The following is a 26,394-nucleotide window of genomic DNA, read 5'->3' as shown; positions in this document are numbered from 1 at the left end:
TCCCATCACACCTCTACAAAATGTCGCAGCACTGAGAGTGTTCAAAACATGCAGCCCATACAATGCAAAGACAAAACTGGATACCCCAGCAAACCAGTTACTAGAGGATGACTCTCAAGTTTGGGGGATGAATGTGGAGGAAGGGGGGGAGAGAAACTGAGGGATAGTGGGTATATCTTATGGATGTATCTACGTAATATGCGTATTATATCTATATAATCTGGCTTTCTTATCGTAAGCACGTTCTTTGAAATGACATCACCTAGAGGAATGTCTTTTTGTAATTGAGGATACAGTGAAATTATGTAAATAACATTGAGCTGTCATTCATGTGACCACTAAATATGCTCACTGTATAAAAATCAGATAATGGGATAATATTACAGAATGAAAGGGGGTGGGTGGGAGATGACAAACAGCAGCAAGAGAGCCACTTTAGAAATATTTCTTAGCTGATAATTAGTATTTCAAACCAAAACTTAAGTTTCAAAACAACCTTTATTCTGTTTGGAGACCTAATACAATGCATTAAAGCAACTTAAAACAACAAGACATAGCTCCATTGAATCTATAACTTGAACAAAATGTCAAGGAGGCATACTCCCCCCACCCCCCCACCCCCGTCCCAGTTGCCTTGTAAAGGCAAAATTACAACTGACCATGACATCCTCCCTCTCGTCAAAAGACCACCTTTATTTTAACAATGTCATATAAACAGATTTGTAAAAACATTGAACAGATTGTAGCTTTAAAAAATACACAGGTATAAATGAGTTTTTTTTTTTTTTCATTTTTTGTGTTTTTTTTGTTTGTTTTTTTTTTCCTTTTCTTTTTTTAAATAGCAGCATCCTGGGCAGCTAATGCTATCTCATGGTGACAAGTTTAATGTTAAGTTGGATAGTCTGTCCAATTGACTCACTTATGCTATTTCCTCCCCACCTATAATATAGTCTTTTATATAACTAGATTTTTAAAAAACAAGAATTTGGCATTTTGAAACTGTGTCCCATGTGAGGCATTGTGCTTTAAACTGCCCCTTTCTTTAAATGACCCTAAACTTAAACAGGGTCTGCTTTCCAATGGACTTGGATACCATGTATAGCAAAAGCACAGTTGTTAAAACCAGCAGAATTTTTCTCCCAATAAGGAACATCAGTAGGACTTCCCAAACACGTTACTAGCTCATAACCAGCTATATGACAAAGCAATTTGTTCCCCACAGTGACAGCTCACATAAACACATTTTGACTCGACACACCAAAAACAAGGATTTCCAAGTTAATTAAGTCATCCAGACCAGCTCCCTAAAAGGAGTAGCTTTTAAAAACACAAAAAAGCCAAAGAAATACGAACTTCTCACTTCACTTGCAAACAATTTTCACCTTTACAAGACAAAACAAAGCAACCTCAAAGGAAAATAAATGACCCATACACATACATAAGAATTGTACTCAACATTTGCTTGTTATGTACTTGAACTCAATGACTGTGGATCTGTTTTGGTTGAAAGGTGTACTGGAAACACAGTCCATGCACATATACATATATACATATATGAAAGGCCGTGAAGTTGTCAGATGTTGCAAACACATGCTTTTTTGCCTTTTCAGGTGGTTATGATCTCTCTTGTGTATAATATGAGGTCCCAATGCGCTCCCACTTCTATGCCCTACCACAGCCTCTCTGCAGCTTAGCTTCTGGCTTTAGGATGCTACGTTGGGTGGGAAAAACTGATGCATGGATAAAATCATGTATCAGGAGTGCCTCTGCTGTATCCATTCATACTCACGAGCCACTTGGATGATGTTGTTAAGAGATGACTGATTGAACTCAAAGTGCCCTGCTGGCCAAACATCTAAGAGGACAAATACAGCAGGCATGCTACACTGCAATCAAAAAGGCATTAGGCAGAATAGGTCTGGTGTCACTCACTGTGAGATGGAACAATGAATCCTGCCTTGCTCTTCAGTGAAAAATCTATTGCACGTATGCTTGTGAGATGCAAAAATAAGGCAACTGCCTAAATACCATGTCATCTTGCAAAGAGTGTTGAAGCAAAAACATTCACAAAACTGTAGCTTTTAATAAAACATTCAATCTCAGATCTTGTATTTTAGAAATTAAATGAAAACTATTTGTATTTAATAGCATACATGATGTGCTACTGAAAAAAAAACAAAACAAACAAACAAAAAAAACCACAAACCCAGTCTATAAACTACTATTAACTGTTAGACTTCTTTGTAATCTGGAAGGATATCACCATCACAAGTTTTAAAGCAAAGACAAACTAAAATCGGGGAAATCATCAATTGTCTGGTGATGAGAGGGAGATGGTCAGATCAGTACAGTCAAGTTTGAGGGCTGACAGTCTGGCTGTCTGACTTTTGCTTGAGTATGAGTAGCATCACGAAAAGAAGGAAAATAATACATTCTACATATGATTAACTCAGCTGCAAGACTGATCCTTTCAAAAGATTTTTAAAAGGAACATTAAACAAAACAAAAAAAACCCTTCACCCTAGTACTTGAAGAGAAATATAGCTGTGGGTGAATCTAATATTGAGAAAGGAAAACAAATTGCAAGATTCCATTTTAATGTACTAGGGTAGTGACCATGATTATAATTAGTATTCATTCCTCCCAACACATGTACAATTCCTACTGAACATAACAGCTTTTGCATATGTAAATCAGTGAGAGACCTCTCACTCTTGCCCTAAATTGGAAAGATTATACTAATAACCGCCCCCCCTTTCCTTTTCTCCATAGTGAAGTATAACACACAATTATTTGGATGAATGAAAAGGACCTCCCTTCGGATTCCTGCAGTGGCCTTTAGCGAGCTCCACACAGTCTAGAGCAGTGACGGTATGATTGTGCCAATTTGCTTTATGTTCTAAACTGAATGGAAAGCTAGGGAAGTAACAAATATCCAACTAAAAATATTTTTTTCAGATCATGCTTTTTCTAAAATGAATGTTGGTTGGTTATAATGAATAGCCTAATGTTAGACAAAAATACTTTTTCTAAAGGCAGAGATTATACCTTTAAATCAGTGTTCTAAACAAAGGTGAGCTCTGTTCCAGGAACCCAAAATTCGTAAGAACTGAAATACCTTACCAGCTACACTGTTAGTTAGTTACAGTAGGTTTGTAATTGTCATTAATCAATAACAACTAGCAAATCAAAGTGAGAAAAGACTGAAGTATAAGCAACTTCCCTTTGCAGTTATTCACTTCTTCTCTGTAATCATGAGAAAGTGCATACCACCTTGTCACCCCTCCCGCCATCCTAGCTGTTACATCCCTTGGCTACATCCCCCCTCCCTAGATTCAAGAAGTTCACAATTCTTTATGAAACAAACATTGCCAGGTACCGTATTTTAAGAGTCTTAAAACATTGTTGGACTCAGTGATACTTTGTCATATTCATCTCTTTTTCTTTTTTTATTGAATAAAGCAGCTTTGAAGCTTATCAGGCACTGCCCAACAAAACATTTAGTCCAAAAAATCTGTTATGAACTTTTTAACCTTGGGCTAACACCCAAGTACTCTGTACAAGAAAAACTGTAAAATATTTCATAGTTTTCATTCTGAAGCCTTTTTAACTGGCATCCTGTACACATTTCTTTAAAAAAAAAAAAAAAAGATAAAGACAAAATGAATATTAACAAAAATCAGGGACAATATTTTCAAGCAACAAAAACAGGTGGGGAAGCTTATTCTGAAGGTACATTTAAAACTGAGATAACAACCTAATGAAAATTAAGAATTGCATAGCACTGTGAATTTTAGCCTTCAGCAAAACAAAACAGAAGCTATTTGGTATTGGTACAAATCCATCTATTTGATAGTTAGTCATCCAATATTATGTACATATTTTATATACTGAATGTCCTTTAAAGTCCTGTTTTCCAAGTTCCATTTTTCTGTTGGTGGGTTTTTTTTTTTTTGACAAGTTTAAACAAAACACTTTCTGGCACTTTGCTATGACATTATTTCTTCTGAACACACACGAACTGACGTTCTTCCAAAGTGTCCCTCGTGAGCGGAAGTGCCTTTCTGCTACATATCGTTCATTTGTTAGAAAATGAAATAATCCACAGTGCGATGTGTCTGGGCTGACCGTGCACAGCAACACCCAGGCTAAACCAGGCTGGACCGAGCATCCTCAGGCCAGGAGGGCTCTTCAGCCCCCTCTCCACCCTCTGGTCTCCAAAGTCCCAACTTTTAGCTGGTAAAGCTTCAGAAAGCATTAACAAGCACCATGGTTAAAGGCCTCTTTGTCCCTGCACGCAGAGATTTTTGCATTTCTTTTTCTCTTTGTGTTGTTGTGGCTTTAAACAAAACAAAACAAAAAAAAAAAGGGAAGAAAGGATGGATAAGCACTCCGCATTAGACACGTGTGGTCATCACACAGCCCTAGGCTGCGTATCTTCCCCTACTTCTTTTTTGTCAAAGAAAGCTCTAGTCCCATCTGAAGACAGACGGCTTCGTTTCTGCAGCTCAATTCACAGGTCAGGCTGGAGAGGAGCCCTGTGCTTTCCAGAGGCCTCAGGTGGTTGAACTTCAGGAGAAGGATCCCGAGGGTGAGCCCTTCATCGCCTCTGCTGTGCATATACCGGGTAGGCTAGCGTGACGTTGAGGGAGTCGTTGTGCTGCACGAGGGAGGTGTGTTGGTAATGTAGCACCAGTTCCTTCAGAGAGCTGTACAAGTTATAGGGCTCGGCAAAGCCATAGCCAGTGGCTGTCTTGTTTATGACGCAATGCTTTACTTCACCATCCACCCTAGAGAAGAGAGAAAAGACAACAGCCTTTTGAGCTTGTCCAGGACACCTCACAACTCCATGGGTGTTTTCAATAAAATCGTCATCATGAAAGTGTACTGTATGCAGGCCAATCTCAGCTTGGGGGGAACAGTCCTACATTACTGCAGACCCTCAGCTTTGCCACTTATGTACTTAGGCTGAGCGTCTTGGGTAGGTAAGCCAGCGTCACTGAACTGCTCTATTTTCATTTTGAAAATGGTTTAAAAGGTAGACAATAGTAATGTATATAATCAGGTTACCCTGAGAACAGAAATGAGACGATGCATGCCATGTGCTTGACTGCCTGGCATGCAGGAATAGGTGACTTCCGACCACTCTGAGTACTACCGTGAGTGCTGTGGTACCACCAGCACTGTCACGATAGTTATCAGCACGATCTTCTGGAAACATCTACACCACTCTCGAGCTGTGCATCTCCTCTGTGTTCTCCTATTCCCTTGTCTCCACTACTTCTCTGAGCAAATGGAGATTGATCATGGAGTATAACATACTTTTAGAAACTTTTCCTAGCAAAGGATATCACTTTCTCCGAAACGGCGATGTTAGTGATCACTCACTTTTCAAAGTACTACCCGAACTATTAAAAATATACAAAAGAAAGAAATATGTCTTCTCTTGGGACGGTAATTGGGGTCTTTTCTCTTGCTGTTTTGACCTGTTCCTGATGGGTACTTTACCTGTGGGTGGTGTTCTCGGATTCTAACTAGATTAGCCTTGGGAGGCTGGAAAAATAATGGTGGGGGGGGGGTAGGCATTGCTACTTTCATTTTAAAGATGAGACAAAAAGACTTGAGGATGTCTCATGATTAATTAGTTGCCAAACTGGAACCCAAAGCCCAGTCTTCCAACTGAACAGCAGACTGTTTCTTTCCTTTAGACCCTATTAACAGATACATCTGGCCAGACTTGAACATGCTGTCATGTCTGTGTTAGTTCCCGCCCTAGCTGTTGCACTGAGATGCTCCTAGACTAGCACTTTTTCTAAAGAATCCTCGCCCCGAGGCCGAACGAAGCGTATGGTACGTACACTACGGAGCAGGCGTAGCAGCCCTGTTTACTGCTCTCCCGGACAAGGAAAGTGCCGTCCCGTTTCCCTCGCAGCAGGTTTTCGGCTTTGTTTCGGTTGCTGCTCCCGACGTTCCACGTCTTCTCGTCATGGTGGGGCAGATCTTCATCATCTTCCACCAGTGAGTATTGGCTGAGGAGGCAGGAGAGAAGGGTTCCCAATGAATATGCATGCGGGAGCCACCAGCCCGGCCCGCTGTGTCCTCAAGCAGGGCCCTTCCCTCCCCAGCGTGTCAGACGGGCCACCACGCGCCTGCCTCGGCCTGAGCTCTCCTCAGAGCCTTCGGCCTCAAGTGCAAGCTCCCCAGGACAAAGAATTAGCCATAAGTTATACTAGTTCCAAGTCAACAACCACTCTCAGGTACCTGGGCAGAGGGGAAGGCATTAAACGATCTTGTTTATCCAGTTTAGATCAGGAAACTGATTGACTAGGAAGGCTGCCAGTTTTCACATAATTCAAACAAAGCCTATACTTAAGCTTTAAAATACACTAAACGTAATTTTTTTCTCTGATTGTTCCAAAAATATTTTGGGATTTTTCAGATGTACAGGGACGTCATTATGGACACCAGCAGGTCATTTCACAGCATTAGGGGTAAAAAATAAACCCAAGTTCTCTTTAGCTAAGAATTCTGGATAATGACAGTTTATACATTTTTCTCCTCTGAGTTGCTCCAAACGCAGTAAAATTCCTCTTTTTCTAAAAACAATGCAAGTCCTACGTTTTCCTAAGATGAGGAAAATCTCGGGTCTTTAAGTATTCCCGTCTTTGGTAACTACTTACTCTTCAGTGTTTTCATTGCCCAACCACTCGTTCAACTTCTTTTGCCGCACACCTTTTTGAGTCAACCACCTGAAAAAGTTTGGAAAAGAAAATGCATTAGTAACTCATCCTTCATTCTGGAAATTACTGTCCACGTACAGCGTCTCATCTTGAGTACTCACATCAGGTATTGGTCTCTCGTCTTTCTCAGCTGAATGAGGTCTGGTTTAATGCTGTTCATACGTTTGTCAATCTCTCGGTACTCAGCTGCCTGCTTCTTCAAGTCTTCCTCCAGTCGTCTTCTACTGTCAATAATTTCACTGATTCGAGACTTTAACTTATCATAATTATGCATAATCCTATAGGCAAAAGAAATGCATCTGCAATTACCTGGGTGTATCATGAAGAGTCCCCAAAGTTTATGAAAAGTTTCACTACTGGCTTCCCAGCAGTTTTCCTCAGGTAAAGAATGTTTTCTCTTCCTGTCATTTTAAAATTATTCAAAGCACAGAAAGCAAGATTATCTCTAAGCAGTTTTAGAGGATTTTGGTCATCTCTAGCACAAGGACAATGAAAATACTAATGGTTTACCAACCTTTGTATTTCTTTCTCATTGCCTTCACGTTTAAACTTTTCTATGTATTCTTTACTGTACCGCTCCTGGGTTTGGCACTGTTCTTCAAATATTTTTATGGTTTCATTAAATGCTTCAATAGCTGTTCTTTTCATTTGGATTTCCTGCAACACAATTTTAATAAGACAATGTCATACCTTTCATAAAACATTTCTTACTGCAAGATACTACCAGGACATTTGATCTGTATTATTATCTACCATGTGGTTGCAGGGTGGGACTTGAATTAATGGGTAAAACCCATTAAACCAGTATCACAGGAATGCACCTTTACTTTGGAGAATTTTCTCAATCTATGGAAAATGATTGTTTGGCAATATTCTTATAGTTTTTATCTTTTTAAAAGCTATTCCAGCTTAGAGCATCCATGATGCCTTCTATTCCCTCTGGCGGTCCCAGATACATGATGGCCCAGAGATAAGTAAGTATCTAGGAAATCACGGAAGTAAAGGTAGCCTCTCCTTTTCATGGTAGAGATTAGACAAGTCTGTGAAACTCCGTTATTATTAACTTCCAATTCTTCAATCAGGAATTATGTCAAATAACCTTAAACCTCTTTATTTATTGTGTGAACTTAATTTATTAGACTGATCCTTATAGACTGACTTCATTTAAAAGGTTTAGAGATATGCTCAAATAATCCACAATGATTCACAGAAACTCAACTTTTTTTTTTTTGAAGCTACATATAACATGTTAGGCTTTAATAACTAAGAGTTCTGAACTTTTAGTCCGATTTTCGCGAAAACTCACCTGGGAAGTACGGGTATATTCTTCATATAATCTATCATATTCTCGACTTTTTTCTTGAAACTGAGTGTTATATTCATGTAATTTTTTCCCTACAGCTTCAATATTATCTTCTTTGACAACTTGATCCTAGAAAGATTAAAAAATCACAGGGGAAAAAAATAAATTCCGTGGATACAGTATTTAATCAAATAATTAACAAAATTGCTGACATGGAAAAATCTTTAAAATTACTATTTTATTTAGCAATTATAAAATTGCAACTTTGTGATCATTACATGTAATTCACTTGTTTCAAAATGTTTTGAAAGTATTCTGTCTAAACAATATAATGTTGATTATTCAGTTTTGATTACCTGTTGGTATTTGGATACTGGATAAAGTAATTTCACATCCAATTTGGGATTATACTGAGCTAGAGATTCATTCCGGTAGTGGTTTATTAGTTCAACCACGGAATTGAAGGTTAATGGGTCAGAGAAGCCATATTTCCCATCCCGGTGAAATATTTTGATTAATTTGTTATTTCCTCCTTTCCTGTAAATACAATATTAAAGTAATGGTATTAAAATTTTCTAATAAATATGTTTAATATCAACCCAAACACTGCAATTTTGGCTATATTCCCTGACTCACCTTAGTGTAAGAGTATAATCTCCATGCATTTTAGTTGATGCATCTCGTACCAAAAAGGTCCCATCTGCTGTATCTCTAAGTTTTTCATTCACTTCTTCCCTAAAAGAACACAAGACAATGCTCACTCCAAGGATTTAGTCATCATAGGTTTACACTGTTTTTTTAACAGGCTTTTTTAAGAGCAGTTTTACGTTCACACCAAAATCGAGCAGAATATACCTCCTATACCCATAGATTTATATTTATGAATTACATTTTCAAAGCTTACCAATTTCTTCTTTGTTTATATAGAAATATTATAAACAGGTGCATAGGAGTTAAAAAAAAAAAGTACCCACTTTCACTACTGGTATATCTATGGTACAAAGTTTTTATTTATTTTTTAAGCAAACATTATAATCTCTCTGAAATATCACAGAAAGTCATGACCTCAAAAAGGTTTCCCCAACCCCTTAGTCCCCCTCAAAAAAGTAAAGAAAACAATGCCATTTTGTTATTGTGTTTAAGACAATAACATTAATTCTTAGAGTCTGGCTTAATAGAGTGCCTTTACTCTCTGTTCTTAGGCAGTGTCATTTCACCCCAGTGTTTCCCTGACATCTCTGTCAGTAACGAAACTTCCTGGGTATTTAATTTCCTGTGGCATCCAGCACCCACAGTTCTCCAGTACTCAGTGACTTTTTCTGGTCGTCTTTGGAAGAGGACCAACTATGCTTCATGCTTATGTTGGATGATATCCTAAAAATGGAACTTAGCAAGCTGGTGCTTTTCTTTCTCTTAATCTAAAACTCTCTGTATCTAGTTAAAACGAATAGTTTCTATAGCCTTACCTCGAGATATCTCCCCAGTACCATTCAGCATCTTGTAAGGACATATTGTTATTCATACCGTTGTTGGCTACAGTAGTGGGTTTTGGTGGTTTAGGAGGCAGTGCTGCAGATGAAGGAGAAAGAAGAAGTTGTTTGTAATCCCAACTATAATTGAACATTTCAAATTAGACTGACATTTCTTTAGATCAATAACATTTCTATTTTTTTAAAAAAAGAAAGATTAGAGTAGCTGAAGTATACAGCAGTGATTCACAATTCCATGCAACATGGACAATAGTGTTCTTTAAAAAAAGAAATCTTTCAGAGGATGGCTCAAAAAGAAATGAAACTAAAAAGGAGAGAGAGCCTTAGAAACTAACAAATTGGGCCGGCTATGTGAATAATTTCAAAGTAAATCCAGAGTCATGACATTTTCTACTTCTAGATTCTAGTTATATTAAACTTTCATGCCTGGTCAAATCCATCTAAAGTAAGAAACTATGAACATATGAGCAGCAGGAATAACATGAGTTGGCTTTAATTTCCTCTTCTTATTTAATTACGAAAGACAAATTCAGTCTCTGTCCTCCACAAATGCTGTTGCAGTAATAAAAAAGCTCATCTACAGCAGTATGTTTTAAGAAGAGGAATTGGGTTTCTCTAATCTTAGTATTTCAGGCACTGTTCTGCCGAAAGCCACTTTAAGAAACTCATCTGTGCCCTAAATCTCTTTAGTATTCCTGTTAATATTCTGTTGGATAAATTGTCTTCTCTATGCCAGAACTGATTAAAAACCATATCCCCCCCCTTCCTCAATGTCAGACCAGTATTCAGACATATGAATTGGTGACCAATAAAAGACTACACTGTTTCTGAATTTCTTAAGCGGGGGGAAAGTTAATATTGGAATAAAAGAATTTAGGAACTAAATCTAGGATTTTTTGGCTAAATTCTAAGTAATAAGTTTTAAAGCACTGTTACTATTTTAATTTATGCAAAAATGATTTCAGGTGTCTAACAAGAATATTTTACATAGACTAGCACTAAATGACAGTCAACTTTCTTCATTATAATACCTTAACACAAGAGAGAGCAAGCACCGTCTTAACATCTGATTTAGAGTAGTTTCAGGTCATAGAGAACTGAGTTGCAATCACTGCTACATTTTACATGCTTTCTAAACTACCAAGTGTTATCACTGCAAAGTACCACACTGTTCTCATCCACTGTCAACAGAGAAAAGCAGCACAAAAGATGCATCATTTTAATTACAGGGACACTATACAACACTATAACCCAACTAGGGAAGGACCACGATTAACAAAAGACACTAGTGAAAAACTGGAATTTAATTCATATCCATTCAAGTAAGAATAAGCATGTACCACACACAGCCTGATCTGCTTGCTTCTACAGGCAGTAAAACGATCTGTTTAATTTTTAACCTACAAGCAAACTAATTTTTATCAATGAAACAAATTAATAAAAATAGAAATCTAAAGAGGATCTGTTACAGTAGCTTTCAAAAAATTAAAAAGCCACAAAATTAACTAGCTCTCTACAATAATACCGCAGTATTACCTGGTGGATCCATTTCTATATAAAACATCAAGTCTGTGCCACAATTTATATCTGTCTTGGCATATTCTAAATCCAGGTCTTCCATATTCCAAACAGTGTTGTACATTTGTGCGAGAGTTTCCTTGGCTGAGCTCAGTTATAAGAAAAGAGTCCGGCTTTCTTTGTAATGGTGTCTTGGAATTCATTTTAAAACCTATAAGGGGCTGCACTGAAACCTATTACATCACACACCCCAGCCAATCAAGTCAGAAAAATGTCACCAGACCACTCCTGCTTCATCAGTTCCCTTCTATACCAGCCTTAACACAATCCCAATCTCACTAAGAACCTACATGTAATAGAACTGCAATGTATACATGCTCATCCTTTCAAAAAGGTGTTTAATTTGTTCTCCTCCAGCAGTGAGTTTTCTAATTCCTTATTTATTACTCCTTGCAGCATGGTACGCTCCGCTGTTGGCAGGTTGACAAAAGCTGATATGCTGCAGCTCGGAGCTTCCCACCCCCCCCAGTGCATCTGGGTTTATAGATAGATAGCCCAGTTATTCCTCGGTTTAAAAATCTTACAAAGGCATCAAAATGGTATACCTCAGCTATATTTTGCAGTCCTTAAATATCTCCCATGTATATTAAAAGCAGAAAGGATCAACTCTAGGTATTTAATTTCAGTCCCCCATAATTTACTGAAAACTCAGAATTTAAACACTGTCACAAATGCACATTAGAAAGAACAATTAAAAGAAAAGGTATAGATAAAATTTCCTCCTCTACCACACATTGCGAAGTTAAAACTAGACTTTTCTGAATAGGAATGCAGATGCCTATTAGCAGAAATAATTGTCAACATTATTAATAATTTTAAGGTTAGTGTCTAACAAAACTGGGCAAAGTGAGATGCTTCTTTCAAAAAGAAAGAGGCCATATATATATATATATATATATATATATATATATATATATATATATATCAGAAAGCAGAATAGAGATACAGTTACCTTTGCAAATTATTTCACTAATAAACCCATCTTTGATGCTAATATTGCTTGACGGGGAGGGTGATGTAATCACTCTTTTTTTTTTTTTTTGCTTCCCCCCTCCCATCTCAAATGCCTTACTCTGGGGACAAGCATTCCTTCTTAGTAGTATTTAATATAAAGAAATCAATTTCTCTACAAATCTAATGTCTAATTTTGGTTCTTCAAAATCATTCTGCATATAATCCTGTTACCTTTACTGGAGCCTAACATACATTCCCACTGTGAACCCATCTCTCTTTACATTCGCAATATTATCACAGGGGGAGGTTTACCCCCTTATGTAAATGTGACTCATCTTAAAAACTATAGTGGGCTTTGTGATCTATGTACATGTGTATGCCACATACTTGTCAATTTAAAGAACACAGAAGCCCTTGACATTCATTCTTCGACTTTCTATCAAATTTGGAATCATAAAATATTATGAAAAAAAGACAAAGGCAGGGTATTCTGTTTTCTGGGCACTGTTCACTTATGTCCCCTCTCTAGTTTAATTCATTTTCCCATTACTGGGGAAGGCAGGCTCATCAGATAGATCCTCTCCCACCTTCTCCCATTCATGCTTTTCTATTTGCTTACGGGTTTAGATAAACCTAAACTCAAATTCAAATAAAAATGGCAAAAAGGTGGTGGGGTAGGCTCTCAGATAAGATGCAAAAAAATTTTTTCTTAGTTTAATAAAAATGTCGACCCTCTCTCAAAAGGAAGGAGACATCCTCCAAGCAGCGGTGGCAGGTCTAACAGTTAGTCCAGAGGGCCAGGCCCTGCATTTGGGAGCCCTTGGTGCAAACCATGCCGGCTGCTGGATCTCAAGAGGCAAACTGACCCAGGAGGAGGCAGGGAGACAGGTGATTTTCCATGGTCTCTCTAAGCCCTGGCCTGGCACCAACTTCCAGCCAAGCAAGCACTTTGTAATTAGTACCTCCTTCCCGAACTTCCAACATCAACCCCACCTTTCCCTCGCTCTGTCCCCCTGGAGGACCTGGGGGAGTGCCTCCCCTCATCTTCCATCTGCCCTCCCCAGGCAGCGCTTACAGGGGCGTGCGCGCGCACACAGACACACACACCAAGCACGCACGCCCCAAGACAAACTACAGAAAGGAGCCGTTCACATAAAAAAAAAAAAAACCCACAGGGAAGGGGCAGAGAAGTGCACAAATTCAAGGCAACTTACTTTGCAGGTTATGCATTTCAACGGTTTCCCTTTGAAATGCCTGTCTCCGACAATGAAAAAAAAATCCAAAAAGCTGTTCTTCCATCAAGTGGACCAAGTCCCCGCGTCTCCCCCACCCCCTTCCTGCTCCGGTGGCAGTGCGCGTGCCCGGCAGCCGCGAGTACGCGCGCAGGGGTGGGGGCGCTGCAGGGCACCCCCGCCGGCTCTCTGGGCTCCGCACCGCCGTCCCTGCGCCCCGCCCGGCCGGCACAGCGGTGTCGCCGCCGCTCGCGGCTGGCTCCGCAACGAGAAGCCAACCGGATTTCGCTACTGTACCGGGCAGAAAAAGAGCCCGGGCGCTCGCGCGTCTCCCTTAGATAAAGATCGCAGCTTCATGATTAACTCGGGCAGGTTCAAATATTTGCTGAGCTAGGGATTTCGGGAGGGGGAGGGGAGCCCAAGTCAAAGTCAAAGTTGTCATCGGCTGAAAAGTGGCCAATGCAAGACCAACTTGCTCATTTTCGCCGAGGAAATGAGAAGGCCATTGTGCGGGGACCCAAAATAGTCTAACTGGCCGCCGCGCGCGCTGGCTGGCTCGAGAAGCCGACAGTGAAGCGAGGCACTATGCGCAGCCAAACACAGGAAGTGGCTGAGCTAGTTCAGCAAAAATAGAATCAAAGCCTCACTTGTAAAGGCCTGAACCTCTTGGAACAGCCCAGAACACAGTGCCTCGCTCGTGTCCACCTCCTGCACCTCGGTCCCACACACTAGCACAGGCAGACCAGACCGCAGGTGTAACAGGAAAGCCCTGACCAAGCAACTCAGGCAGGGAGCAGATGACAGAAATGTTCAATGGCAGGAGGGTACCCTCAGGAAGACTGTTAGAACTCCACATGCACCCTACCCTCCATGACCACGTGAAGATTAAGAAAAAATAAAACACCTGTGGCTCTTATGTGGTCAATTTCAACTCACATTTAAATGGCCATATGACCTTCTGATTAAAAGGGGTGTCTGCATTAGGTTTATGTGCTGGGCACGTGGGGCAAGGGATAGAAAGGTAGAGAAGGGCATACCTTTGTGGTGGATTTTTGTCCTTTATTTGAGCAGGGTGCAATGAACCACAATTAGGATTGTTGGCTACTATTTAAAGAATTAAAGTTTTACCTAAGAAAATATTCAGTCGCATCAGCATAGATGGCTTTAATGTTATCCAGAGAACACCCACCATATAAAAATCACAGAACCACCAACCTTTAAGTCAGAAAGTAATTTTTTTAGAGATCATTTCAATCAGTTCCTTCATGCTACAGGGAAAAAAAAATCTGACCCAGAGAGGTGAAGTGGTTTGCATAAGATTATGTACTAGGACTAGAACCCAGCCTTCTGATGTTTGGTTCCAAATTCCCTTCTCTACCCACTGTCGTGGCTCCTCACTTTCCTCTGCCAGAGAGAGTACAAACTGACAAGTGAAACCGAAGGTAATTTTTAAAGCCACATGCAAAAAAACTTAACACAACAAAACTCTGGCTTTTTCTGTTTTCTATTTTTATCTTACTTTAACTTTTTAAAAAATCTACCTTTTTATTCCTTTTGAAGAAAATTGGGTTCTGACAATAATACCCTCATACTTTGTATAGGAAGGCGATCCAATGGTCACATAAAGTCACACAGGCAAACAGCAGGAACCAGCTGTAGGGTTACCTGAAGTATCTGGGAAGTACTGCTAAACCCGCAATGAAAGTGATTTTTACAAACTTTCCTTTGGTGCAACTAATACTGAAAAACTTACTTTCCCAATGGAAAAAACAGTCTATAAGTGAATCTGCCATCTGATCACAGGGACATATGGTTAGTTCAGAGAATACCCCTGCATCCTGAGCTGCATAATCTTGCCCCACTTTTAAAAATAGCCTTTCTAAAGCTAGAAACATTGGAAACATCAGTCTCTTAAGCATACCTGGCTGGATTCACATGATCTTTCATGTCAAAACCATCTAAGATTAAAATGCTCTGTAAATCCAACAGTGTATTATCCACTGGAAAGCAGTACACCCTCTACTTACAGAATGAAAGTCTTAAAATAGATTGGAAAACTTTGCTTCAAATACATTCCTCATAATATGTACACTCATCTACCATGGGCGTTCTATTATGTTACCGAAAATGTGAGCTGAATCTTTTCCCATTGAATTTTAGTCTTTGAAAAGCGATCTACAGGACGCATACTCCTTATTAGCTTAAAAAGGGAGCCCTCTGCTGGTGGAATAGAATCAGTAACTCCTGATTTGGGAGAAAATGGTCAACTTTCTGTATTATTTTGTTCCTCTCACACACTATGTCCACGTTTCACATAAACTAATAAACATAATTTTACAACTGTCACTTAAGCTAGAGGGTTCACTAACAAATAACTAGTAAATAAAAACCCGCAAATTTTATAATAAATATTTTTCATGTGTCTGCTAAGCTTTTAGGAAAACTTGTATTTTAATGTCAGCATTTCTCTGGACCTCAAAGGCCTAGGCACATTGGAAAACTTAACACACATAATTGAAAACTAACTTTCCCTTAGGGATTCTTTAAAACAATATGTATCATTGTTTCTTAAACTCATTTCAGAGGCAAATACAGGCCATTATTTCACTTCTCAACAGATGTAATCTAGTCAGGAAAATGTCTCTTGATCATTAAAATGTTTGAAAGTTATAGACTGAATACCGGTATCTCATGTGCAAATCACTGTCAAGTAACAAATGTTCCACAAGCAGCTTTCAACCTGGAAATGTTTTTGTGAGCCATCATTTATGAACAAAAACCATTTAACAAGGGCAGTGAGAAAAAAAAATTAATGAGCCAAAATCTTCATTTAAGGGTAAAATGAATACCTCCCTTCATAATTTTAACTTAAGACAACTTGGGACAGAAGGGCCTTTCAGGATGGTTCAAATTCTTTACTCCACATCCAGTACTTGTAATGATCCTGTGCTAAAATGTCCATTGAAGTTTTAAGTAAACCCAGATTCACATAAGCATAAAATCGGACACATTCTACAAGGTTTCTGAAAAGGCACGCCCATTGCTTAGTGGAATAAAGAACTCCTCCCCTCCAAATCCCCCCAGATCGTGTCCCTGGAGACAAACAGAAGGCTGCACTGCGAAAACAAAAGTAAAACTGACTATACCTCTCCAACGCATGCACACTGAAATACGTCTCATTTTTAGAGTACAAATAAAATTTGCTAGTTTTTGATAAAACCTGGTGTGGCTCGCCTCCGTTTACTTCTACTCATCTATTATAAATACATCCATTTTGCTTTCAACGTTTCATTTCTCACCTTTGAAATAACCCTCTAATGTCAGATCACATTTTAAACCTAATAAAAATTAAATCAGAGAAAAGTAAAGCTCTGAAAGTCATTTCCCCCTACCTTACTGCTTGCTTTAGTCTTGGTTGAAAACCAAGCCCAGAGCATTTAAAACAAGATTTATGAATCAGGCTCTTCAGGATGAATGTTTTGCAATGTGCCAGTGGTTAAAAATTAACTTTGACAGGTGTAGAAGGGCAGGGGGGAGAAAGAGTCGTTTATTTTCCACTCTGGGCTTGAGGGTGCAATATTAGACTTCAATTATGCTACATTAGTATTTCTGAATATATCCATGAAATCTGAAATATGTAAATACACTTATAATGGGTTTCATTCAAAGGCATCCTGTGTTAAATGGACCTATTATTACCTTGGTTGTCCTATAGAAATCTCCTTTAGCTACCTAAATTAATAGGGTAACCATAACATAAATAATTCAAAAAAACCCTGCTGTTTGGCTTTAAATATTTTTAAGACTTTTTGTAACAAAGGGAACTGCAAACTAACAACAAAGTTCTGAGAACTTACTCTGTGTGCTTAGCCTTTCCAAATCTTAGTTTTCCCTCCTTACCAGGGTTGCTGGATGTATTAAAATGAGTTGATGTGTGAATATTCTTGGGAAGTTCATAAAAGAATAAAAAAAGTTTTTTTGGATGATTATGCTGTACCCAGTTCTGTGCTAGGAAGAGTTCAAAAGGAGAAAAAGCCTTTGTCCTTGCCCTTTAGAAATATGGTTGAGTAGATTAAACTAATAGAAAAAACTACAGAATACTTAAGAGGACAAGGGGCTTAAGGGCATAAACATATCGAACAGGTCAACTTAGCCTGCACATAAAACAGGGGGAGGATCTTCATCTGGGTGCAGATGAAGGGCATGGCGCTGTTTGAGGCCGCTAGGTACAGTTGTGCATTTTGTGCACTGTGAAAAGGCACCTAGGCAAGGTGACATGGGAGTGGCACTGAAATCCAGCTGCTCCACTCACCAAGCCACATGCAGAGTAAGGATACCATTTAAAGGCACCTTCCTCCTTCCGAGCAAGGTACCCACTAGGATGGCAACGGCCCAGAGTGTCCCCTTCAGACATGCACTGAAGCCCCTAGAGGCTCCAGAGGCCCCAGCTCTGCTGGCTGGGAATGCAGGGTCAGCAAGGAGAATGGCCTGATAGGATTCAGGACTGAAGGAGTCAGACCTGCTGAATGAGGCCAGCTCCCACAAGGTCTCAAAAACTAGAGTATACAGTAGATAGTAGTGAGACAGGGTCATGGGTTTCAGTATTTATCAGCCAATTTAATCCTCATAAAAACCCAGGAGAGAGGCATTATCCCCATTCCACAGTCTGGAAAACAGTTTGGAAAAGCTGAGTCACTTGACGAAGAACTTGGCAAGCACACAGCAAAGAGTTGGGATTCAAATCCAGATCTGTCTGACTCAGAAGCCCACTCTGTTCTTTCTGTCGCACGTCTTGCGGAGTGATTTGGAGTCTTATCCTGAAAGCTATAAACAATGCTTTATGGCTCTTTACTATATGCGACCCATAGGAGCTCTTTTCACATATTTTTAGTTTATTACATGATTGAAACTTCAGAAGAGTTTTTGACTGGACACTAAAATGCAGCTCCTCTGCTCATGAAAAGTTTCTAAAAACACAGGCAGCCAGAGTTGGCAGGTAGAACAGACTGGAGTCCCGGGGGAGGCTCCTGGGCAGACCCAGTTCTGGCACACACTGGTGGGGTGGCACAGGATAAACTTCTCAGTATCTGTGGGCCTCAGTTTCTCCATGTCCTAAATGGCAAAGTTGGACAATGCTTGCCACTCAAAAATGATGCTTTTTATGATGCTATCACTTAAAATATTTACTGCTTTTTAGAAAATACCAAGTCATGATTTTTGTACTTTACAGTTTATTGCAAATGACTGATTTATGACCATTCACTGGAGAGGTACGGTGCTTGGTTTCCAAAGCCTTCTGGTACAGGCACTTGCTGGGGCAATGATGAAGGACTCTAGGAAACTGCTGTATTTTTGCCAGGCCCAAGAAATCATTTCTTCAACCCAGGGTGCCCTGCCAATCATCTGTACTGGAGTCATTACAAAGGTGTTCAGGATGAGCATGTTTTGTTCCTGGCGTGGACAGTATGATGCTTTCACAAGTGAGAGACACCGAAACATCCATCTAATTCCAAAGGGCCTATGGACTTTTCAGAATTGTTAAAAGATATCACACAAAGGGAAAAAACGGCTCAAGCTAGGGTTTTAAAATTACTTGGATTTACTTTTTGAAGAGGCCTCATGAATACTGGGATAATCTAGCAAATGTTCAAGGCTTTGTCATTTTTTTTTGCAGAACTGACAGAATTAATCTGCCTTTGAAACTGACGCACCAATTTCTTAGTAGAGGAACATAGGGTCCTTTGACATATCAAGCAGCTTTAAAGGTATATTATGAAAATGGTTGCAGATACATTTTTACTTTGGTGGAATTAGGCTGAGACTGATAAAGATGTTTAACCAGTTTATGCCAGTCAGACTAATCAGACTCCACCACTGATTCCACATTTTGTGTAGTAGAAATTCTCAAAAACTCCATGTGATAAATTCATGTATGGGTATCTGTCAAGCCCTGTCTGGCTTTTAGCTTCCATGTGCCTCTGCTCTCCAGAGGGGTGGCTGCTGAGAAGACCAGGATCACCCCTGAGCCCCTCACTGTAGGGAGGGCCCAGCTCTCCCTGGTCTCTAAGAGACACCTCAACACTGGTCAGGAGCAAGTGAAAGAGCTCAGCTGGGCTTATTCTTGCTACTCCTCTTCCTTCCCCACCTGTGCTATTACTCTAGGAATCGGTAGTCAACAATGGCTCAAATGCCATGTTCCACGCCACGACACCCATTGTTTCCTACTAAGCCAAAAGAAAGCCTCTGAACACCAGCACAGAGCTCCCAAATCCATTCACAAGTGACCTGCGTAGTCACACATGAAACCTTTTGGCCACCCTCTGAAGTCGTAGGTCATACCTGTTGACAATCTTCTCTGACACAGGTCACCTACAATTCTGGGTATCCCTGTTAAACATTCTGCTTGCTACAGAACATTTGGAACATCCACACTTACCTCATCTATTATATCTGATGCCTTTCCCACCTTTGGTACCATACTTTGGGCCTGTCTGTAGAAGCCCTTCCCAACACCTGCATCTTGAGTGGTTACCTACCCCATCCTCTATTCTAGCCCTGCAGGTGGGTTTTGAGCCTAGGCCCTTGCCTCTCTCAGGCTGCCTCCATCCAGATGCAAATAACCTAGCCTGGTTATGCAATATCCAATAAAAAAGCACAACTTAATTCTCCATTGAATGATGCTGATAACTGGTCTCCATGCCTGCTCATACAGAGATAAATATGGTAATCTATATGAGTTACCTATAATACATAATATATTCATGGTGTTTCGTTTCAATTCTAGGCATTAGACTCAAGCAACACTGTCTACTGGTCCTGAAACTTCACTTTACTTATAGGATCCTAGTCACTGTTCTAAATCATCAGCCTCTATCAGATAACTTTTAAGCAGCATATAGCATAGTGAGGTTGTTTAGACTTTCCACAGTAGATGAAAAATACATTAGTTTAAATTAAACCCACTGCTAATATGATCTACATTTCCTGCTTTGTTAAATGGCTAATTGAATGGCAGCCTGCTTTCAAAGAAGTATCTGGCTTGCTCTAACTTGCTGCAGTGAACACTCCAGTTTCATACTGCTTGCATTATTGAAAATGTTTATTTTGACAGACATTTCTCAGCATACCCGCTTCCAAAAAACACATTCCAAAATACTTTAAATTATATAGTAATTATAAATCCCTACTTTATAAGTATTAGAAAAACAAAAATGTCAACAACTAAAATGAACTCCATAAATTTATTCAACAAGTAGAAGCATAAACGTTGAAGAGTACAGGGAAGCTCTCCCAACTCTTACCCTAAAACCAAGACGATTTAAAATCTGCAAATGTTGAAATCCAGATAATATTTACTGTATCCACTACCAGTCAGCTATTTTTTCTTTAAATCACAAGGTAACATATGACTATGGATTGTAATTCTACAAGAAACTTATGTTAACTTCAGAAGAGGTCTATAGCTGTCATTTTTAAGGCTCTCAGAAATGAAAGAGAGAATGTTCAGTGTTCAAAAAGCATTACCTGGTGCAGGTTGTCGTTCACTCCATTCAGTTGAGATTAAAATTTCTATAACTTTTATGAGGTGTTCATTATTATCAGAGCTGCAAGAAAGAGAGTTTTATTAGAAACCTTTTCCCTAAAAACAAACTCGTTTGCATTTATACACATTCAAGTGGATGTATGTGATAGAAATTGGCACAAGCATCTTCAAAGTAGTATCTTTAGGATGCATTTAATTACCAATGAATTTAGGACTACCCCCAAATACGTTTCTCTTCTTTCACTTACCTGGCTGCTGGGAATCTGAAAAGCATAGGGCTGAAAATTTCAGAGAGCACTCTTGCATTCAAGAGATTTTTGCTGGAGGTTTGAGAGAGCTTGAAGAAATGTTTTAACAAATACTGAAGCGTAAGCCAATACTGATGAGGTATGTTAGGCGACCTAATGAACTTCTTCAACAGCTGGATATATTCTTCGGAGCTTTGTACTTCTACAAGTTTAAAAAAAAGAAAAGAAAACAGACTAAGAGACTGTTTCTAGGTATTAGCGAATAAACACCTAGAAAATTTCTGTTCTTTTTTCTAGCCACAGAAGGAGTCATTTAAAAAGTTATCAGGAGAAGCACACAGAACATTTGTTCTTCTCGTTAGAAAATGCATTATGAGAAAGTAGAAATCTCAAGTCAAATGGAAATGCAAGAAACTCTTCGTGTAAGAAAACCACAAGCTGTTCAGAGCATGCTGGCAGAAACCTGCCCTCTATTGAGCAGCTTCAAGTGTGATTGGCTAACTCAGAGGAGCATCAGATAAGTATTACAGGTTTTAACTTTGAAGGTTACGAACCACAATTTCCTGTCCCCAAAGCACGTAACTGAGCCACAGCTCCTAACACTGGCAGCCCTCTTTCCTCAACACGTTCTGTGATGGCTACTCAGAGAAGATGACAAGAACATCTCCAGTCACTTGGGTCCTGGTCCTGGTCCCCTGAATCTGACACTGGTATTTGAAACACCAGGTCCTTCACCAATGTAGTGAACTTTGTTAAAACTGGCAGGTTAGTGATTAGCCATTCCAACATGGGGACAGTCTTAAGCAAAGGAGAATCTGGGTCTTCTATTGGATGCCCCAGTGAAGGAGGAAGTTTTGGTGCTAGTGAGGAGCAGATGCAGGTTACTGCTACGAATTTCTAACTACTATCCCTGTATATGCAGCACTTAAAGAGAGTTTACAAGCACATCTGCATCTCAATGTATGTTCAGTGAGGCTGGCAGAACAGAAAACAAACCTGGGGCTAAAGAAATCATTTCGCTGTAAACGGCTACCGGAATGACAGGATTTGGTAAGTCCAGCAGATAGCGTTTGAAAGCGTCTGCTAAAACGTGTACATCGATCATTTCCAAGTCCACAGAGGCCGTATCTAGGAAAGAAACATTTTAAGAAATATTCAGACATTTATACATCAGTTTAGGCAATTTTCTGAATGTTTGACTTCAGTGTGACAAAGGAAAAGAAGCAATATGAGGACGAATACAAGAGACCAAGTATTTACTCGCAGTGTTTCTCATGGGGGGTGGTCCTGGCATTTTGGGGAGAACAGTTTTTCTTTGTGAAGGTCTGCCTGACAAGCTGCAAGCATCTAGCAGGCCTGGTCCTCAGACTGTGATGCCGCCAGCATACTCCCAGACTCTGGGCAACAAATAATGCCCCTGTCATGAGCTGAATTGTGAAGCCCAAACCTCAGAGAGGGACTTGACTGTATTTAGTAACAGTGCCTTTAAAGAGGTGATTAAGTTAAAACGAAGCCATTAGAGTGGACTCTAATCCAATCTAACTAATATCCTTCTAAGAGGAGGAAATTAGGACACAAAGAGAGATACCAGGATGCACGGCACAGGAGGAGAGGCCATGTGAGGACACAGGGAGGAGGCAGTCATCTGCAAGCCGCGAGGAAAGGCCTCAAAAAACCCAAACACGTCTACAACCTTGATCTTTGACTTCTAACCTCCAGAACTAAGAGAAATAAATTTGTTTTGTAAGCCACCCATTCTTCTGTGGTAGTTTGTTATGGCAGCCTGAGCAAATTAATATAGAACCCCAAATATTTCCAAACACCCTCTGAGGGGAGGTTCTGCCCTGATTGAGAGGAACGAGTTCTACCTAGGCATGGTTGGTCACGTAGTGAATGTTTCCCAAAACCTCAACAAAAAAAATGACATACGCAAATTCCTAGATTTCTTAAAACTTGAGTTGATAAATCCTGTATCTCAGAATGAATGTAAATTTAACCAATAGAGTGACTGATTAAACAGTAAGATATCACAGAATTTTAGCAACCAATCTCAAGAATATCGATAAAAATAATTTGAACATTTTCAGAAATGTTTCTCTCTAATTCTGATTTATTAATACTGATCTAACCCGTGGGCATCAGACTATCTGAGAGAAAAGATAAGACGAGCCTATCTGTCCAGTAAATCGCTCAGCTGGAAAAGAAGTGAAGCAATTCAACAAAGGGGTGCCACTAATCAAAACCACCCTGAGCACCCACTATGCACAGCACTCTGAGTACCTGAGACAGAAAAAGGCACAATGGCCAGCAGAAAGCAGGGGTGCTGGGAACAAAGACGTGGGGGCAGGAGCGTCCACGGGCATCTAGGCAAGGAGAGAGGCATCGGGCTGCTGCTGAAGGACGTGCACTAGCAACACGGAGGGTAACTCCAGGACAGTTACCTGGGGACTCGGGTTCTCAGTGGAGAAAAGGTGGGCTGATGGGCAAGACACTACATTTTTGTCCAGCTTTATGAATTGTAGGGTTAAGAATAAATTGGAAAGCAGTACTGCTGGAAGGAAAAATACCAGTTTTGGTCGTCTGAATCAAAGTGCTGGGGTCTGAATTCTAATGCATTAAGGAGTGCGCAAGACATTGTCAAGACCTCACATAGCTTGGTCATTGACTAGATTGGGCCATGGCCTGGGAGAGAACGAGAATGTGTCCACGTTTACTCCTAATGTGAGCGTGAGTAGGAGAAGGGGTATTCTAGATGCCCTTGAACTACGTATGATACCATAAATCACCCTAGATTGAGCCTAAGACTAAAAAATTCCTTGGATACATCATTATCATAAACCAAACTTGCCTCACTAGGCAGGTGTTATGAAAGCTAATCACACAGCTCTAAGAAAAGCCAGTCTGGAATAAAGTAGGAATAGGTCAGAATTGGTAAACTTAAAAGGTGAAGAGGCAAAGTGTTAAATCTCTCAAATGTCCTACAAATAACTAATCAGGGACATAGCACATCTCTAACAAGTGTAGGAAAGGCAACACTAGGTCTTTGCATAAAGGATCTACATCGAAGGTAATGGGATTATGGGTGTAATTAAACACTGTCAACTAAAATGTGTTTCACTACAGGAACACTCTACAGTCACTCATAATTTGGCAAGCTTCTGGCCCCCCATACACGTCAGCCCGTATGCTTCACTTAATATCTCTTTGCCCAGAAAATTACTATTACTTAATTTGCTCATCCTGAAAAATGTGGTGATGCAGCATAAATGTGAAGAGGCTAAATATCCACACGTCCCTCTCTCAGGTTGGGTTCCCCTCTGTGCTCCTTGCAGTGCTGATGAGCCATCCCTCTACCAAGACACTCCCCAAAGAGTTTGGTACTTACGTGGGAATCTGTGTCTCCCTGAGCTAGACTGGGAGCACCTCAGGGCAGGGACGGTGGCTCTCCCCTGCCCTCACTGTCTAGCACATAGAATGTGTTATATTTTGTGGACTGAACTAGAAAGCCCTTAAAGTGAGGTTAATTCACCAAAAACCTCCCCTACACATGAAATACATTCCAAAGAACGTTTACAGAGTTTAAATAAAATTAGCTTATGCAGGTCTTTGGATATGCTTGCTTACCTTATGTCAAATTGCACTAGAGTTGAGGGCATAGTGTGTTTTATTTCTTTGGTAATATAATTTCAAAAGTTCCTTGGAGTTTCTGACTTCTGCTGATTGTTTTTCTGCAATAAAACTAACCTAATATGCCCTTGCAATAGCTACATGCATCTGTCATGGGATGACTTTTGAAGAGCTACATAATCTTTAGGTCTGGGTTGGGGGAGTTTACATCCTCTTCTACCACATTTTTCACAGAGTCTGTCTACTCACAACAGGTAGCCAGTAAACTCTCCAACACTTCACTCCTGCCTTCCACAGGAATGGTGTCCCTTCCTCACCTGATCTCTATCTAGGTTAGTGGTTCTCAGTGGGGTTGGGGTGGGATCCCGCCCCCCAAGACATCTGGCATTGTCTGAGACATTCCCGATTGTCATAACTGGGGCAGGATGCTACCAGCACCTAGTGGGTAGAGGCTATGGATGTGTCTGAACATCCCAGAATGCACAGGATGGGCCCCTACTCTTCCAACAAAGAATTATCCAGCCTAAAATGTCAATAGTGCTGAGGATGACAAAGCCTGATTCAGGTTAAGAGAAACCAAAAAATGTTGGGAGAAAATTCATATCATTCAAACTCATATGAGACAAGAAAGGAATGATTCATTTTAGGGAAAAATAACAAAAGAAAAAGAAAAAAAAGAACAAGGGCTTTTGGAGTCAGAACTATTTGGAAACAATTCACAGCTTTGCCACTCAGCTGCTGAAAAATGTGAGAGAAATTACTTATCTGAGGGTTAACTTCCTTTTCTGGTGAGTTAAAGTAACTAAAACTTCTATTGCAAGGTTAATGTGTGGATGAAACAGAATAACTTAGTAGGTGCTAATAAAAGTGGGTTATTGTCCCTCATGTCTGTCCTTTTCAAATACTGGTAATTCACAAGGTTGGTTAAAAGCCATGGGTTTTTTTTTGTTTGTTTGTTTTTTCCAGGTGTAAAGTGACTTAACTCAGCGCTTCTTCTGGAAAGTTATGATATTTTTATGTATTGAAAAATCTTTGAGCTGGAAACAGTCTTAGAAGATCCACTCCCAAGTTTGGACAATGTTTATTTTTGGGGGGGGTGGGGGGAGGGGAGCACAAATTCATTTTTTAAAGCAGAGAATCCAAATGAAATCAGTTTTCTATGTATGAGTTTTGATCTCCATGGGGAAGGAAAGCTGTCTGTCCAAATATATTGTCTGATGTGAATCTTGGTTGTTTACCCCACCTCACAAGTACAAGAGAGGTGTGAAATTTTTTTTGGCTAAACTGCATCATTTTGTATTGGTCACGTTAAAAAACTAACCACTATGTCTCAAAGAATTTCCATTTCATCAGTTGCTGATGTCTGAACATTTCCTGTGACTTTTAACATGTTCAATTTGACCAGTTTTCTGACCAAAACATGTATCTTTATTTCAATTGGCTAAGAAAAAAATTCAGTGTTTCTTTATCACCCTGAAGCTATTAGAAATAAAGAAAAACAAACCTTTTCACCCTGAGTTTTCTGCGAGTCAATTTCTAATGACCGACTCTGTGGGAAGTACAGAATATAGAGCAGCAAAGAGGCTATGCCCTGCATGTGTATGTCTGGTTTCCACGTACAAAGGAAAAATAAAGTTGAACAAATTTTTTTTAAGTTTCAAAACACTTGATCTGTACAC

General features: G+C 39.8%; 1 protein-coding gene across 5 annotated transcripts in view; it reads right to left on the bottom strand.

Annotated features, from left to right (window-relative positions):
• Positions 1-479: 479 nt before the first annotated feature.
• Positions 480-26,394, bottom strand: part of PIK3R1 (phosphoinositide-3-kinase regulatory subunit 1) — an 82,824-nt gene continuing 56,909 nt past the window's right edge. For 2 of the 5 annotated variants that reach the window (XM_045566447.1, XM_045566449.1), the window contains exons 5-16: positions 22,085-22,216; positions 21,089-21,290; positions 20,822-20,901; positions 9,510-9,612; positions 8,680-8,778; positions 8,400-8,580; positions 8,047-8,172; positions 7,255-7,397; positions 6,842-7,018; positions 6,681-6,749; positions 5,859-6,029; positions 480-4,790 (exon numbers count right to left, since the gene is read on the bottom strand). In XM_045566447.1, coding sequence (XP_045422403.1) covers positions 4,601-4,790; positions 5,859-6,029; positions 6,681-6,749; positions 6,842-7,018; positions 7,255-7,397; positions 8,047-8,172; positions 8,400-8,580; positions 8,680-8,778; positions 9,510-9,612; positions 20,822-20,901; positions 21,089-21,290; positions 22,085-22,216 — 1,673 coding nt within the window. In that variant the 3' untranslated portion in view covers positions 480-4,600. Of the gene's footprint in view, positions 4,791-5,858; positions 6,030-6,676; positions 6,750-6,841; positions 7,019-7,254; positions 7,398-8,046; positions 8,173-8,399; positions 8,581-8,679; positions 8,779-9,509; positions 9,613-11,069; positions 11,707-13,279; positions 13,762-20,821; positions 20,902-21,088; positions 21,291-22,084; positions 22,217-26,394 lie in introns of those variants that run through there. The other 3 variants (XM_045566452.1, XM_045566451.1, XM_045566450.1) reach the window with 3 other exon arrangements.

The sequence above is a fragment of the Lemur catta genome, chromosome 12, assembly GCF_020740605.2.
Source record: "Lemur catta isolate mLemCat1 chromosome 12, mLemCat1.pri, whole genome shotgun sequence".
NCBI lineage: Eukaryota > Metazoa > Chordata > Mammalia > Primates > Lemuridae > Lemur > Lemur catta.
This window is presented reverse-complemented; position numbering and strand designations above follow the sequence as displayed.